Genomic DNA, 17,226 nt, shown 5'->3' with positions numbered 1-17,226 from the left:
TAAGTGGCTTAGCGTTACAGAGAGGAATGGCAGATTTATGCTCTACTACATGCATAAATTCTCATTGCTCTTTTCTCCTTTGCATCCAGTATGTTTCCGACATGGGCACTCTCTGCCATCTTCTCCCCTTTTCAGCTGAGGTTTAAAGCAGTAGTATCCTCTTCCATTTGCCCTGGAGCAAATTCAGTAACTCATTTCTGCTTTACACGGAAAACAATAATCTAGCTGCTTTAAGGTTAAACAAAACAAAATAAAAAAAGCAGTTGACAGCTACAATTATTAGTGGAAAAGTATCCATAAAATCAGCTCCCTTGAAATACTTATTCTGTCACCCATTCTCAGTTTTATGCTTTCTCTTTCCCACCATGTCTTCTCCGTACTATACAGGTAGCCAGCTGTACATATGCAAACAGAATTATGATGTTTTCTTCATTATGGAACTTTGTCTTTGACTTCAGTGGGCAAAGGATCAGACCTGGGGTTCTGATCTGTGTATTGTTCATTATATAGTTTGTGTGTGTGTGTATGCCTATCGTTAATCTACAAACACAGAGAGACATAGACGTAATGTATGTTTATATGTAGGCACAGTTCATAGGATCAGCTGGACAAGACATATGTTTTTATAAAAAATAAATGTTTAAACAACGCGTCACAGATAAAAAGACTCTAAAATCTTACTGGCAAAAATTTTCAGCCACCATCTCCAGCAGAAAGACTGTGTCTGTATTACAGTATATAACTAATGGGGGAGAGGGTAATATTTCATGTATACATGTACTATACAGTATGTGTATACTTCTCTACAGCAGCACCTCCTATCAACAATACCTCAAATGTGAGCAATTTTAAGACACATATTAAGACATTAGCAGGCAGCATTTCTGGAGAGAGAATGGTATAGGTAAGTAGTGCAGCACAGCATGGTACCGTTAGTTGTGTGGCTTTGGGACAAGGAGGTTTGTCTTATGTTTTGTGGATATTTGTTCCTCTTTACCCACTTGAGCAGCACTCTTCTGCTTATCCTGCTTGATATCTCAACCTGTGTGTCATTAGATTGTACAATGAAGCTGAGAACAGCTCAAAGGAATAATTTGGAAGGAAGTCAGATTGTTGGATGGGAATTGTGGTGGGAAGGCTGGTTTCCATCCTAGCTCCTATTACAGTGGTGATGGGTCTGCAGATCCCAGCACCTTTTCCCGAGAGGCAGCAGCACTGGATGTTTTAGAAAAACAATATTTTCAGCCTGCAAAGTAAAGTTGTACACTTACTCCATTGAGTCTTCTTGTACTCAGACCCTGGAGCAGGCAATTGAGTTCAGAAATTATTTAGAACCTGAATTGCTTGGTTTTCTCTCCCTTCTGCAACTTTGAATGTGACAACTTGATAACTTCCTTTTCTCTTCCTGTTTCCTTCAGCCTTGTAAAGCCTATGCGACACTATACAGTCTTCCTCTCTGAGGACTCTTCTGGTGATGAATTTCAGCAGGAAGAGGATCCTGTCTCTGCCTTCTCTGAAAACTTTTTCTTCTCAGCTCCTTTTGAATGGTCTAGTCTTTATTCTTTCATTGTATTAATTCAGGCTTTGAACAGCGATTTCTGCACCAGTGAAGGCTGCCTGCTTCTGTGCTTGGATTTTTAAAAGAGCTTTAAAATCTTTTTATAGCACTTGATGATTGTATTAATATTTCTCCTGCTTGACTGTTCTGATTCTGTGAGGCATGCAAGAGCATGTGTCCTGCATGAAGCACTGTGCTATTTGTTACCCACAATGTGGGTGCAAAACTTATCATGTTATTGGTGAATTGGGTTGTGTGGGAGGTGACCCTCCATTTATCTCTTCCTTCCAATGTGTTGCTTTCCCCTCCTTTTTTCCTGCTCACACCCTTTGCCCTTCTGCCATTCTTCTGCATCCAGGGCTACTTGTATGTTGTGAGTTGTCTTGTGAGCTGCTTCTGCTTCAGTGCAGTTGTCAGCTTCCTCCAATTCCACCCTCTTATTCCCAGCATCTCCGTTCCATCCCATACCAGGTCCTCAGTGGCTCATGGAAGAGTTCCCCTCAGGTTCCTCCCAAAGCCAGAGGATTTCCAAGGCTTCTCAGTATGCAGTGTGTGACCCAAAATTACACAGGAAATAACACAAGTAGTTAGTTGATATTGCTTATTGTCTGTGCCTGTCACTGAACTCCCATTTTATTAACTTAATGTAAAATACTTCAATGCAAGAACTTTTAACTTTAACTCTTTATAAATTCCATCTTCAAATACAGTCCCAGAAATTATTCTTCATGATAGTAACAGCTACGATGCTTTGGGTTTCATAAATCAATGTGCAGTTTTATTTTGTGTGTGTGTGTGTGTGTGTGTGTGTGTGTGTGTGTGTGTGTGTGTGTGTGTGTTAGTTATACCACATGTGTACTTATTTATCTGTAAATAGTAACTGCTGAGTTCATTCCCAAACCTCTCTAACACTTTTGAGCCAAATTTTCAAACAAAGACTCCTACAGAGGATGGCTAAATCCTGAACTTAGAGGTCCATATCAACATTTTGGATTATAAATGCCTGTTTGAGGCACCTGAGTATTGATTAGGTGATCAGCCATAGGATTTTGAAATCATTCAAAAGCACCCACTTTTGAAAATTTGCATGTGTGTCAGTTTTCATGAATTTGGTGCACAGAATAGAATGAAACAGACCTAAACAAAATATTCCCATGTCTTCAAAATTGGAATAGTCATGCAGAAAAAGGCTTACATGGGGTGAAGTGCAGACTGACCTGTAATACACACCTCTTTTTGTCATTGGCGCTCTGAACATTCCTGACGGAAGGGCAGTGAGCAGTAAGGCCTTGATCCAAGGGATTGATCCTAATGGGCCAGTCAGACACCAAACCTGAACCTTCTTTGAGGTCCCCCTGCCCCCCCAACAAAGAAAAAGTTAATTCCTACAAAATACTGTTCATTCTTGCAACTCCATGCACTTCTGTTTGTGCCCAAAGCCTGAGGTGTTGAAATTTTGGGAGGGAGCCTGTTCTTGGACTATTTGACTGCTCCAAGAGCAGGAAATGCCTGAAATCTAGACAGCGCCTGGTCTCAAGCAGTTTCCACCACTGAGATTGATGTGCAGTCAGATCTGAGTGCTTCTCCAAACCCAGCTGCCTGTGACTAACTGCAGCTGTGTGTGACTAGCCTGTGGGAAGGGGCTAACGTGGTGTCCAGGAGATAGTGTGCTCTCAAAAGTCACCCGATTTGTGACCTGTAGCCCTAGCTGTTGCTACACGTGAGGAAATATTCAAAACTTGGGCTAACAAGAATATGACTGACAATTTTAGCCTGCTTTCAGATGGCCAACTAGCACCACAATGGGTTGGGAGAAACATAACAGCAGCCAGGGTAGCTGACTCTTTGAGGATTGGAGGGTGGGTTCAGAGACCTCTAATAGTGGGTAAGATTACCCCATAATGACAGAGAAGGCAGGCAGAAACTGAAGACCCACCATGGGTTGGCCATCTGAGAACAGAAAGGAAGATCTTGCACGTGTGCTTATGTATTTAATTCACACAGGACCCCACCCTGCAGTATTTTTCAATAAGATCTGATGTTAAGGAGTTATGAGCAAGTTGTGCGTGAGATTAAAGATGGAAATTCTGATCACGTCTGTAAAGATTCTGCTTTCACATGCCTTCACTAAGGGCCTGATCCAAAGCCTACAGAAGTCAGTGGACCTCTCTCTCTTTTGGATCAGGACCTGAGTCATCATAACCGACACTGTGCTGCATTCCCACCCTCATAAATCCCACCTGGTTGCTCCAACTCCTCTTCATGCAAACCTGAACTTGCATTTCACAAGATGTGGTTAATTCATTCTTTATTGCCCCATATGAAATCGTTTTATGCTGTCGGAGAAGTCACTAGCAAGAGATATGCACTACTGGCTGCCTCTGTCTTGTGCATCTTTTCACAGCTGCACTGATGGTTGAATGCCAGTGTTTGTGTAATGGTGAATGAAGCAGGGTACACTTTGCTCATAAATTTGCATTATATATATAGAAAAATATGGAAAGAAAGGGAAGGATTCTTCCACATTACATTACCCACACTCCCAAATATTTTCTCTTAATCCAAAGCCTTGTTTAAATGCCACTGAGAGACTGGCTGCTAATCAAGTGCCAGTCACCACAGAAATGCATGTCAGGTCTCATTATTAATTGGATGCACATTATGCTGCTATTCTCCCATACGCAGAACTGATATGCAAATCTAATGGTGTTCAAGAAATTTTTTTCTGAAGTACATGTGAGAAGTGTATTCTAGTAACCCAGGGGTTGGCTGTAAATGTAAAATAGATTTCCCCATCATGGACTGCAGTGTCTCCTGATAAGATGACACCAGTATAATCATTGAAACTATACACAATACTCCCAATACTGCAGGAAAACCCCATGAATTACATTCAGTGCTGAATGAGCTAGAATTTAGAGAATGTAACTGTGTGCAAAACACAGGAGTATTTGCAGCTGTGCTTTTTTGTTGGGAATATCCAACTTCCTGCATAAAACGACTGGGCCTCGTTACAATATTCTACATGTGGGCAGGCTCGCAGCCAGTCAGAGTGGAGAGCTAGTGTCAGATAATTCATGTTCAAATACAGCTCTGCTCAGTGAGTTTTCAACTGCATCATCACTGCTTTCTTTTCATCCCTCCTTTTCAATACCCGTCTCCCTCCATTTAAAATCCTCCAGTCTTAAACGTGGTCTTTTTTCTTTCCACCTCTGCCCACACTCCCTCTGTTAATGGGATACTGTCAAAAGTAATTTGCTCCCCAAAATATAATTTTATAAATATATAAGTAGAGAAATTGGACTGTGATATTTCTAAACTCCAGTGGGAAAAGATTTAAAAAAACCAACCAAACATTCCCCTGCAAACATCGCAGCATTTTGCTAGAGTTTTGAGAACCATTATGTGACCTTGACTTGTCTGTTTCATTTGTCCTAGCTGAGTGAAATGTAAAAAGTAAACAGCACAGATTGTGAAAAGTGAGCTTTTACTTTAAAAATTCATTAGCTATTTGTAAGATAGTGAAATTAAAATAATTTTTAATGGGGCAGTAAGTGTCCTCTTAAAACTGAACTTCTCTATATCCCCTTCATTCCCCTTCATTCTACTTTATGGTTTATAAAGCTGCTAAATAATCATGACCACCTTCTCTTGATGTATTGGGAGGATTGTCAAGAAAAGAGAAAGCAATGGAGTAACCATTCTTTCCTTACTGCTGCTCACAGAAGTATGTTTATTGAAGTGTTTTATTGAAAGATCAGTTAACACAATTTGGATTTAAACTGTTTTCATCATCCCAACGGAAATGCAAAAAGTCAACTAACATCATCTGTGGTGAAAGTAAATGCGTGTGGATGTTCTAAAGTATTGATAATTTAAGTAGTAATGATACCTAGAAGAAAATCTTACTGTTGAAAACATGCCATCTTAAACCCACGTGGCTCCTAAATTAGGACCAGGAGTACGTTAGTTTCAAAGTGCAACAAAAGGGAAATAAGTCTAAATGTTCAGAATTCAACCCAATGCAATGGGCTCAAGCCAGCCCCTACAGGAGGTACCGTAAGGGTCACATGACAGGTGTATTGTATCCATGCTGAGATCACCCTTGGGGATTCACTCCCTAGTTTGAAATGTTGCACCCTTCAAAAAGGATTTGAAAGAAAATTATTCTAGGTGTGAGATGATAAAGCATTTTTGTCTCTTAGGCCTCAGCCATACCGGGCCCTGAAAGAGTCTGATAGTGCTGATGGAGAAGAGGTTCTCAGTCCAGAAAAAGCAGAGGAGGCTCTGCCCCCAGACCCTTCTATGCCAGACAAGGTCACAGAAGTTAACCTCCTGGAGGACATTTTCACTAATTTAGAGGTGGAAAAACAGCCTCAATCTCTCAGCCAAGCCAAAAGCTTGGAAGACCTAAGGACCCCCAAAGAGGAGGGTGTGCTGCAATGTACTTTTGATTACCAGGTATGGGCATGATTTTATACAAGGTAAATGATAAAGAATGGAAGGGTTTCTGCAGAATTAAAGGGCCCTCCATCAGCCAGCTTTCTGGAGGAAAGAATTGTGTGTTTCAGTGTAAATGCATCCATTTCCCCCTTCCTGTCCCAGTGTGTCTAGAAGATTCATTTCTGAATGAGAGATTATGTCCATGAAGTAGAACGTGATTATAGGGCAGTGGGCTTTTGTTGTGACATAAAAGCAAGGAGAAACCAAGACTTTCATTTTCAAAGCAGGAATCCTGATCCATTTACAAGGGGTTTTTCCCAGAATCTGCTGAGTCCCCCAGCTGTAGGACACCGATATCCGGGAGGCTGGTGCTCAGCAATGCGAATACTAAGCAGCTTAGGAAGCAAAAGGGTGGTGCAGTAGTTAGGGCAGTAGCCCAAGACTTGGAAAACCCTGGTTCAAATCTCTGCTCCACCACAGCCAGGTCACTTTGTTTCTGTGCCTCAGTTCTCCATCTGTACATTGGGGATAATAATCCCACAAGATAAAGCTTTGGAGGCAATCAGCTATTATAGCACTGGGGGCCAGATGAGTACCTGAGATGGACAGGAGATTTCACAGCCCCTTCATTTCTGAGTTGCTTGAATTTTGGCCAACATGAGTCAAAAAGGGGAATCGATTTGTAAAGTCTCATCATTCTTGATGCAGCATGTTTCCTGAATAGCCTTCTTAGCAAGTGCAAAGCTAAAGTATAGACCCTTTGACATCTGTGTGCAACACCAAGCAAAGGCATGTAGCATCGTGCCTATAATGATACTTAGTAGCTTATAGCCAGGTGTCACAGAGCATTTGCTGTATGTTAATTAAAGCTTTTGAGCCTGGTCTCCACTTCCCCTGTAAGTAGATTTCACTGTATTCAGATTACATTTGGGAAATGGAAGGTGCAGGGATATGCCCAATGTCACACAACCCATTGGTGGCAGAGTTGGAATTAAAACCCAGAGGCCTGACTTCTTGTCTCCTATCCTCATGCCTAGACCACAGTCTTTTCTCTGTCCCTCACCTGCAAATGTTTGCAGCATGTGTGCATCCTTCTCTCCGGCCCCTCCTATGCCCCCTATTGCTGTGCTGTTCATGTCTGTGCTAAGCAGGAGATGTTAATCTATCTTGTACTTTCTGGCAGAGGATGGATCTTGGTGAATCTGAGAAAAGCAGGATTGTGCCAGCAATGAAACTCTCTAATCCCTACAACAAGCTGTGGAGTATGGGTCACGATGACATGGCTATTCCTACCAAATATTCCCAAAGCTCACCAGAGAGGCCCCTGACTTCTTTTGGGACCATCCCATCAGTCCCACGGAGACCCCGGAGCAGAGACAGCATCCCGATGCCTGCGGAAAAGGAAGAAGGGAACACGGCTATTCAAGGGAACATCACCATCCCTAGACCACAGGGCCGAAAAACTCCTGAGCAAGGGATAGTCCCTCCACCACCAGCACCTAGACCCACCAAACCCCAGACTCCAGCTGGCACAGCAGACGCTGTGAACGCCTACACTGTGAGACGTAGCGACTTGGTTTCAGAGCTAATGCAGGAGCCCTTTGGAGCTGGGAATGTGTCCCTTGACCCAGAATTCAGACAGTCCGTAACTTGTTCACCTCACCCCTCTCAGCTTCTCTCCAGTTCTAGCAGTACTGCTGAGATGCTCCAGCCAGTCAAGGTTAGTACAGAAAATGCCGGTAGTGAAAGTGACTCTCTTCTTCGTCTGCTGGATCCATTAAAAACAACCAGCTGGCAAAACATGGCATCCCAGCAAGGCTCCAGCAGTATGCAGAGCTCAGCTTCTCGAAGCTCTGCTGCCGGCTTTGCTTCAGTGGTGAGCGACTTTGCATCTCCTCCACCGGCACCATTCACCCAGCCGCTGGGATACCCTCCTTCAGCACTGCCATTTCTGCAGCCACCCCTCAATCCATTTACACAGACAGTGCCAGCAGCCCTGACGATATCGCTGGTCAGACCCCCAGGGGGGCCCTTTACCCCTCCTTTAGGCCACGCTTATTGCTCCAGCTTCATGACACCTAATTCTGGCTTTTACCAACCACCGCAACCTAAGCCAAACATTTCAGCATTGTCCATGCCCCATCTATTTGGCCAAGCTCCGACAGCATCACAGGCTAGTTCCTTACTGCAGCAGAGCCATAACCCTTCCCCAGCCAGCTCTCTGCAGCCAGCACGTCCTTCTAAAATCAGAACATTACCAGCAGGCCATTCTGGCTCAAAGATAGCTGTCAAGCAAGGGTTGACGCTAAGTTCTAACGACCCCCCTCTGGTTCCCCCGAGGCCCGCTAAGGGCGTAGAATCAGTGTTACTTCCCTCAAAACCTGAGGAGACAAAAGATCCATTTGAAGATTTGTTAAAAAAGACAAAACAGGAAGTTTCAGGCACGCCAGGTAACGTAGAACAGCTCAGAAAGCAATGGGAAACCTTTGAATAATGCTCCCATCTGACCTTATTTCTTTGGGGGGTTGGATTTTTTATTTTATTATTATTGTTATTTGGTTGGCTTGTTTTGAGCCAGCACAAAACCATGTTTCTTTATATGGAAAGTTATAGACACAGGAAACACAACTGCTCTTCTAGAATTCACATACAAGTGCTACTGGCTGGAGTCCATTTTGCTGATGAACCCCCACATTGTCCCATTGCCAGCTAAGGTTTCTCACTGGTATCCTAGCTGGCTTTTTGCCTGCGGTCAGTGAAAATTCCAATGAGTCTTGCACTGGCCAGAGCATTCAGGTCATTAGGGTATTATTTCCTTTTCTTTTCCCCCACACAGCCTTTTCAAGAAACTACTGAACCAGAAACTGCTCGTTCCCTCCCTTCTAGTCTCACGCAGCCTGGGACATGACACAGCACGTAGTTTTTGCTTCCTACCTGTGTGAACAGTGTTCAGATCAATTTCTTCAATTACACATATTGCTTATAATGTTTTGCTTACATATGTAGTATGCAACAAGGTAACCAAGACTTGTGGTTTGTATTGAGTTAATCCACTGGGCTTAAATTGCATTTGTTTAATAGCCTGTCTAGCAATATATACACGTGACTGACTACACAATTTTATCAGCTTGTGTTGTAGGTTTTGTTTGTTTTTTTTACACTCACTCCACTACCATCCCCCACAGAGCAGGGACTTCTTCAGTACAAAACCCGTACAAGTCCCAGTTACAGCAAAACTGCAGCACAGAGCAAAGCATCCTGCAGCTCAGGGCTCGATCCTCTGTCTCCCATGGGAAACTGGAAGCACCAGCAATTTAGTTTTTAGACAAAGACATCGGAAAATGTCTTTTGATGGGGTCCTTAAACTATATCCTAGTTAACCTGTAATTGTATGTTAGTAGTATATATACATGTTCTAGACAGCAGTATTTGAACTGGATGTAATAGTATCTTATTTTATTACAAAAAAGAGAACAAACATCAGGGCATAAGTATTCCCAGCTCTTGAGTTCTCAAAGCCAAACCGTAGTACGCTGACCAGGAGGCCTGGCACAGTACATGTCTGTACACAGAAATCACAACCTATACATATTGCCGAATCAGTGATATAACATTAGCGTGTTAACAGGTGACAGCTGCCTCTCATTGCTGTCTTGTTGGAAGCCACCTTGGTGCAGCTGAGATCTTATCACTGGGTACAGGGCTCAGCCTCCCTCATTCATCCTGTCTGAAAAGTCATGAACTTTGTTCCTGCTTTTGCTGAGTACACAAATGGAGGGTGGAGGGTTGTGGGATCGTGTGATGTACTATAAAGTAATGAACATGTTTATTGATTTGCATTTTGTAAGATATTTCTCTCTGGCCACTGTGACCTCAAACATTTCAATGCTTAAGGTTGGCATTTCTTATAAAAACTGCTACCTTTAAAGTGATCATTTTTGTGTTACTTAAGTGTTGTTGGGTTTTGGTTTTTTACTTGGACACAAGTTGCTTTAAAAAAAACTACTCAAAAGTGATTTTGTCACCATTAAGTCTTTGCTTAACTAAAAGAAGCAGTTGTGGACATCTGGGAAATTCTTGTGAGACTCTATCCAAATTCTCTGCAGTGTATTTTGTTCCTACAGTCTCCTTGGAGGCTCTCTTATTCTAGTGTGTTAAAATGGCTGTCTACATTGGAATCTGTGCAATACAAGAGAAATTTACTCTAACTGAATGCCAACAGTTTGGGGGAGACCCTAATGCTGCATTTGTTATATTTCTGTAGAGTACTGTTGCTTTTACAAGACATTTGATCCGTTTTGTATTTTTTCTTTTCTTTTCTTTTCTTTTCTTTTCTTTTTGCTGGAAGACGGATGGTTTTGATATTGCCTAGTTCTTAATAGTAAAATATTTAAAGTCTACAGGATTAGCTGCATTTTGTTCTAGACTATATAGAATGTGAATGTATGAGTTACCAATTTGGTCTAGAATCTCTGAACCCCTTTAGCTGCTGTACCCTGAGTCACAAAACTTTCTCAGTTCTCATAGGTGTATGCTATAAAGTGGTGCATATGAATTGCCATTTCATTTGCATATACTTCTAGTGTCTCCTTTTTAATGCTATGCACTGACTGTGTACTGAGTATTCCTTTTCAACTAAGTGGGAAAATCCTACGGTATTTCTGTATCATTGCGAGGTATTTTCCAGCCTTATTTAATGTTTTATTCTGTTCACCCATTGCTATAACCTATTCCAGTATGCAGTCTTCTACACTGTTCTTCTGAAATGCACAAATGCCTCTTGATTTTAAGAGGCCAATCCTGAGACACTGAAAAGTATTAAAACACTTGATCATGTTGTTCACTCTTCACTTCATTTTACAGAAGGAAAAAACAGTCAGGCTCACCTGAGAGAGATCCTTAATAGTAGGAGCACTTTGCTAATGTTTGTCCTTTTTGCAGGTTTAGCATAATAAAAGAATCAAACCATCAAGGGTGGTATTAATTTTGTCTCATTTAGACTGTTTAATATCTGACATGGTGTTCATTTCATAGTGGCAGATTTAAGCAAACTGTGTGGTTGGAAGAAATGTCTCAGATACTTAATGCAGGACTCAATGTTGCTTTTTTGGTTTTAAAAGCACCTACTTTGAGCTCTGTATTAGCAAATCCGGTATGCTGGGAATTGCGCTCACCTAACAGCTAACACATTTTTAGCTATTTCCCAATGGCATATACTCATCTTAGTGTATTTTCCACTGTAGTTGGCGATGTGCATGTTTGATGGGGGTTTTATTGCCTTCCTTATTTACATTTCCTCTTCTCCATTAGAACGTTCTTTTCCCTCTCATTTTAAAAGTTGCTGAGTGTATGGGCCAGAGTTCAGCAGTGCTCCTCCAGGTAATCAAAACTGCTGTTCTGACGTGTCCCACTGATCAAGTTAGAAGCATTTTAGGGTCTGGGATTGGATAATGTAGGTTAAAAAAAATTATTTGATTTCTGTGTGTTTCTGTCTTTGAGAAGCCTATATAAGGTGTGAGTTTATTACTTTGAATTAATCTTCACAGAAATGTCTGACATAACCATTAGAGTTGGTTGGTAGTTCTTGAGCTAATATTTTTTGTAAGTAAAATGTCCATTTGTCAAAACCAAAACTTTTCATGAAACCTCATTTTTGACTGAACTTTGTCGGGAGGGTTTCTCAGGTCTGAGATCAGAGGGTAGCCGTGTTAGTCTGGATCTGTAAAAGCAGCAAAGAATCCTGTGGCACCTTATAGACTAACAGACGTTTTGGAGCATGAGCTTTCGTGGGTGAATACCCACTTCCTCAGATGCATGCAAATTACAGAATTTTCACTCCATTCATCTGAAGAAGTGGGCTTTTTTACCCATGAAAGCTTATGCCCAAATAAATCTGTTATTTTTCAGTGTATCAGAACTTGTATTTGCAATAGGCAGGTGAGAATTTTGCTGCTGAGTGCCCTGGCCTCCCTGTGCTAATGTTATATAGATGTTAATTACCTCAGAGAATTGTAGTTGCACTGCACACACTCAGCATTTTCCTGGCATGAAATGGGATTTCCAAAATTCAAACCAGAGAAGCAGAATCTGCCCAATTTTCTTTCCAAATAGAAGGGGGTAAAATTCCATAAGCACAAGAGAGTGCAGGTTTTCTTTCTAGGGAAATGCACACCCCTCTAAACAGATGAAACTATCAGTCAGGTCTGGTGACAGCTTGACTGAAGAGAAATGAATGCAATATTGTTGTTCCTTCAGCTAAGCACGTGCTATTGGAATATAGGCAGTATGGTCCCACTTCAGGAAAACATCACTCTTCATGAAAGCACTCAAGCACGTGGTGCCTAAATGCATTCCTGAATTGGGGTCAGGCACATTCAACTCCCTAAAAAATCTGAGACACAAAGTAGGCGAGGTAATATCTTTTATTGGACCAGCTGCTGTCATTGAGAGAAGATTTCAAGCTCCACAGAGATCGTTGGGTCTTATCTTCAGTTTCTTTCACCAACAAAAGATGGTCCAACAGAAGATATTACCACTCCCACCTTGTCTCGCTCATATCCTGGCTGACAGCTCTGAATAAAAATTTTATACAGACTAAAGTTCTCACTCCCTGTAGACTCCCCACATCAGCCCCTATAACCAAAGTGATTCCTCCTGTGCCAGGGGAATAGATTGACTAGAGTGGATAATAAAAAGAAATCTACTTGGAGTCATTTATAGTCTCCACAGTCTGTTCTGGGGTCCCAATGACTTCTACACTGTAAGCTTTTCACCACCACTTTGTCAGCTTAAGCTTCTTAAGTAGTATCCAGGGCCAGTTTCATGTATGATCCGTGTCCTTCATGCCTGTTCTTCCTGTGCAATTAACAATTTATATTATAACCATACCTTTTCAGGTTATGCCCAGTGTGTTTTTCCTTCATCCTAAAAGTCACTATGCACGATGAAAGCAGAGATGCAGTTCAATCTGTGGCTAAGTGTACTGCCATTCTCTAGGACTGAATCTGTTACAGTAGGTGTGTTCAGAAAGTGTTCATCTTTTGAAGAACAGGTAAATTTTGTTTACTGAGCCTTATACTGTTGTTAATTTCAACCAACAGAGGAAATATTTAAGCACAGTGATCAGTGGGTGTGATTTTTTAATTTGTTAATCATTAGCATAACTCCTGAAATAGAAGAAAAGCACAATGAATGGAATAGCTAGCTGTCTTGTTGACCACTGATCCAACTTTAATTTCTCAGGCACCTTGCCCAAAGGCATCTTGACTCAATGAGGCGACGCAAGCCTGATTCTGCTGTGGTGAACGCCTTCAATTCCAATGGAAGTCCTTTAAAGGTGAGGGTGTTCAGGCCTTAGCAGATTGAGCCTTCATTCAATGTTTGACTAACCAGCCGTTTATTCCTTCATATCAGGCATTAGTACATTAAAAGATTGTGAAGCGCGTTGAGATCTGTTGATGAAAACCAGTATATAAGAACTAAGTGTTATTTCATTATGAGAGAGAGCAGGACGTGCAATAGGCCACGTCTCAGCGTGGGCTGTCAGTGTGCTTGCTACTGGGGGGGGAGGGTGGAGTTAATCCCCGATAGAAGTTGTGGCATGTGAGGGGTTAAGTAGTAGGATGCCACTTCTATCATAATTGTGATTTAAATGGGAAAAACAATCATGTTGTTAAAGCCTCTCCACTCACATCATTCCGCAATAAGACAAAAGCTTTATGAGCTGTGAACATGGGTATAAGAGTCTCTGTTCAGTCTGGAACAGAATGTGGCTACAGTCTGTCATTATGGTAGAAGCAGTAACAGTCCCTACTGTTAGCTGGTGCTTCTTACCACCTCTGGGTGTGGAAACCGTTGTTTGAATCTGTGTGTCTGTTGCACAGTGAACATATTTGGACATTTTTCAAGAGGAAGTTAGTGTCTTTCAAATCCCTGTGTAAATAGCTGGAGATGAAAATATGCTCAGTATACACAGCAGTCCTGCCAAAGCTGGACTCTCTGGGTGTATGATGTGCTTTGATGCAGCTGGTATTTTACAGGGCACAGGAGTACCAGGGATGTGGAGGATGTTTTACTGCCACTAAGCAGAGGTCTAGTGAATGTTGTTTCTGTATTTTCGTATGATGGATGTAATGTTATAAAAAAGCTACAGTCAGATTGCATGTTTGAACAATTAATTGATTACATTGAGTTCAGCCTTTGTAAACCAGCTGTTGGAGATTTTTCTCTTACTGCGTAAGTCGTCTTATCCACATTAGAGTATCTTCTATTCTGTACTGGAAGCACAGAATTAGAGAATAGGCCTGCGTCTCTTGGAATAGGCTATCTGTTCCACTGAGTGTAGCATGTGAATTTACTCCAATAATTTAAATAAGTTTTCCAGCATTTTGCACCTATATGGTTGGCAGCTAAATAAGTGCACTTCCCAAGTGTGATTTCTTTGGATCATAGAAGTTAGATCTTTCCAATCTTCTGAAAGTCAGATCTATACTTGGTCTTGACTCACTTCTGTTTTAGAAAGATATCAAGCACTCTGACTAGAAGACTGTGTTCCATGAAATTCTTAATTTTAATGCACCAAATACTCTGGTATCTAGGTATTTGTGTTCTTTCACTCCAGCCTATTGGGCATATCTACCAAGCATGTCACTATGGCTTGATCTGCCCAAACTCCTCCACTGACTCGTGTTTTCCTTATTTATTTGGTGGAAGATCTCGGGTTCATATGTGCTAGCGCTTGCTCTGTAGGTTAGCGATTTTTCTTTTGTTACATATTGACATTGTTTAGCACTCCCTGTACTAAACAGTCATTCCTAAATCCACATCCAGCTATTGTACTTATGAATTCTAATCTCTGCTACTGCTGCTTTTGTACTCTGCAGTTTTACAGTCTCCCAGGAAAGTGAGGTTTAGCAGTGTTGGAGCTGAGCCCCTTCCAGACTGCAGATTAAATATTCTGATCTTGGGAAAAGCTTCACAGCTCATCCTGCAGCTGTGGCAGGAGTATCACCCCCCACTCATGCTGGCCCGTGGAGATCACAGGCTTGGATGTGGTTATGCTGTTTGGGACACAGCTAAACGTCTGCTCAGGTGGCACTGCTGACAGCCATATAGGTGGAAACATGAGCTTCTGCTTATGTGGCACAACTGACAGTCCCAGTCACAAGCCTGGTCTCTAGTTTGAGTCCAGCTGTTAGGAGGCAACTGTCCATGGAAACTAACCTCCCTCAGAGAAGGGGATAGCAGTACAAGGAGATACAACCACTGTGTTGAGTTAACTGTGTGCCAGAAAGTATTTACAATGTTTTAATATAGATTTCACAGAGGCGCCGTAAAGGTGGAGAAAAGCTCTCTCTGAAAATCAGGCCACTGGTCTTTGAAGTGAAGGCTCCTGAGTCTAACCACCCAGCCTCCCTAAAACCACACATTCAGGTGGTGGCGGGGCAGAAACATCCTTTCATGCATACTCCCTCTAGCTGCCATCCTCTGTGCTCCTCCCCCAAAGCCACCTGCCTCCTCCACATAGTGTCGCTCATTTCCACTCCATGAGAGGCTGTCACTAAAATCTGTCCCGATTAAGACCTCAAAGTCTGGTAGGAGATTTCACTTTTCTCCTGATTTCATGGCTGGCTGTGTTCTCTCTGCTCCCTCGTCTAGAGGAAATAATATAATGGGAGCAAGTCCCTCAGCCAGCAGTGATGCAGTTTGCCCTCTTTTCACCCACTGGAAGCTTGTAACTAAAGTACCACATAGTCTACGAGCCAAGTTTGTGCTGATGTTTTATTATTTGCATTATTGTAATGCCTACAAGCCCCAGATGTGTTCATTATCAGCTAAAGATACTATCAGAGACAAGGCTCAGATGCATTTTTAACCAGCTTTTATTGTAAATCAATTTATCTGAGAAACAGTCTAATCTTTACACATCTATGCAATTTACATTTACAAAAAAATGAACTGTCTTTGAGGAACATCATCTGCAGCAAATTGGTTTGTGAAAAAATATATTCAAAAATTAAATATCAAAAGAAAATTAAATTCACAGTGGAAAAAATGCTCCATAAATTAAATAGCAGAAATGTTAAAAATACTTTGTCATGGTCTTGTGCCATTTCACTAGTTGTGGTTTTGGAATACCTGAAGTCAGGCTAGTAAACCTGCTTTGATAACCTTGTAAAGAAACTGGGATCACCGGAGAGGAGAAGAGGGATCTAGATGCACCTCTTGCTTCAGTTTACCTTCAGGCTGGTTTTAGGTCTCCTGTCTTACCCTACTGTTGTTTTTCCTCATAGATGTTCAGTAGCTTTGTAATACACAAAATGACTAACAAAGCCATTTCTTATTGCAGAATAGCAGGTTTTAGGTCTTGCTGCTGCATTTGTTTTTTGAATTTATACAACTTATCTTTTTAAACTACAAAGTGCAACTGAAGACTAAAGGTATAAGTTTCCAACTGCACCTGAGTGCATATGTGCAGCAACCTCTTGCTATTCGAGTCTGGGTTTCTGGGGATTCAAGAATCATAAATACACCTGCTGTGGATTTATGATGTGCCCTCATGGGATGAACTCAAACTCATTTCACTTGGGCCCTAAATGAAAGTTTTCTCCAAAGTCTCCTGAGATAAGGCTGGGGAATGATCCCACCTCGCTCCCAGGAACGCTTTGGCCATGGTTATACCTCCAGGGAGAGACCCACTATCATCATCTGATGAGAAGGGTCTCCTGGACATGGCAAGCTATTCCAGCCTTGAGGCAGGAACAGGAGGAGGTGAATTCATCCCCTTTCCAGAAGACTCCCAACAACCAGCTCAGCTCTGTAGGGCCTGTCTTGTAGGACCTGTTTCCCCCACAATTGCTCAAATGCTGCTGGTCACAAACACAGTTTCAGAATTTGCAGTTCATCCAGTCTCCCTGCAGCAGCTGGGTGTAGAGCTAGTGCTAGAGGACCTGGAGGCAGCAGTGTTATACTTGAGTTAAACCTCAGTAGAAAACAACTGGAGAACTAACATGTAGAGCAGATCACTGGGTTTAAAGGTAAATTACAGCAGCATTAATAATAAATCTGTGGCATTCTACAGGTACTGACATGTGGAGTAGTGGTTCTCAAACTTTTGTACTGGTGAGCCCTTTCACACAGCAAGCCTTTGAGTGCAACCTACCCCCACCCATAAATTAAAAACACTTTTAATATATTTAACACCATTATAAATGCTAGATGCACAA

The 17,226-nt window shown here is 41.9% G+C and overlaps 1 protein-coding gene across 7 annotated transcripts in view; it reads left to right on the top strand.

The window, feature by feature from the left end:
* The window catches only part of DENND1A (DENN domain containing 1A), a 363,245-nt gene extending 352,272 nt beyond the window's left edge, over positions 1-10,973 (top strand). For 5 of the 7 annotated variants that reach the window (XM_030535509.1, XM_030535510.1, XM_030535508.1 and 2 more), the window contains 3 exons: positions 1,419-1,547; positions 5,764-6,019; positions 7,185-10,973. In XM_030535509.1, the coding sequence (XP_030391369.1) occupies positions 1,419-1,547; positions 5,764-6,019; positions 7,185-8,495 (1,696 nt within the window). In that variant the 3' untranslated portion in view covers positions 8,496-10,973. The remainder of the gene's footprint in view (positions 1-1,418; positions 1,548-5,763; positions 6,020-7,184) is intronic. The other 2 variants (XM_030535511.1, XM_030535512.1) reach the window with 1 other exon arrangement.
* Positions 10,974-17,226: the final 6,253 nt, after the last annotated feature.

The sequence above is a fragment of the Gopherus evgoodei genome, chromosome 16 (assembly GCF_007399415.2).
Source record: "Gopherus evgoodei ecotype Sinaloan lineage chromosome 16, rGopEvg1_v1.p, whole genome shotgun sequence".
Taxonomy (NCBI): domain Eukaryota; kingdom Metazoa; phylum Chordata; order Testudines; family Testudinidae; genus Gopherus; species Gopherus evgoodei.
Note: the sequence above shows the minus strand (reverse complement) of the source record. Positions and strands in the feature narration are given on the sequence as shown.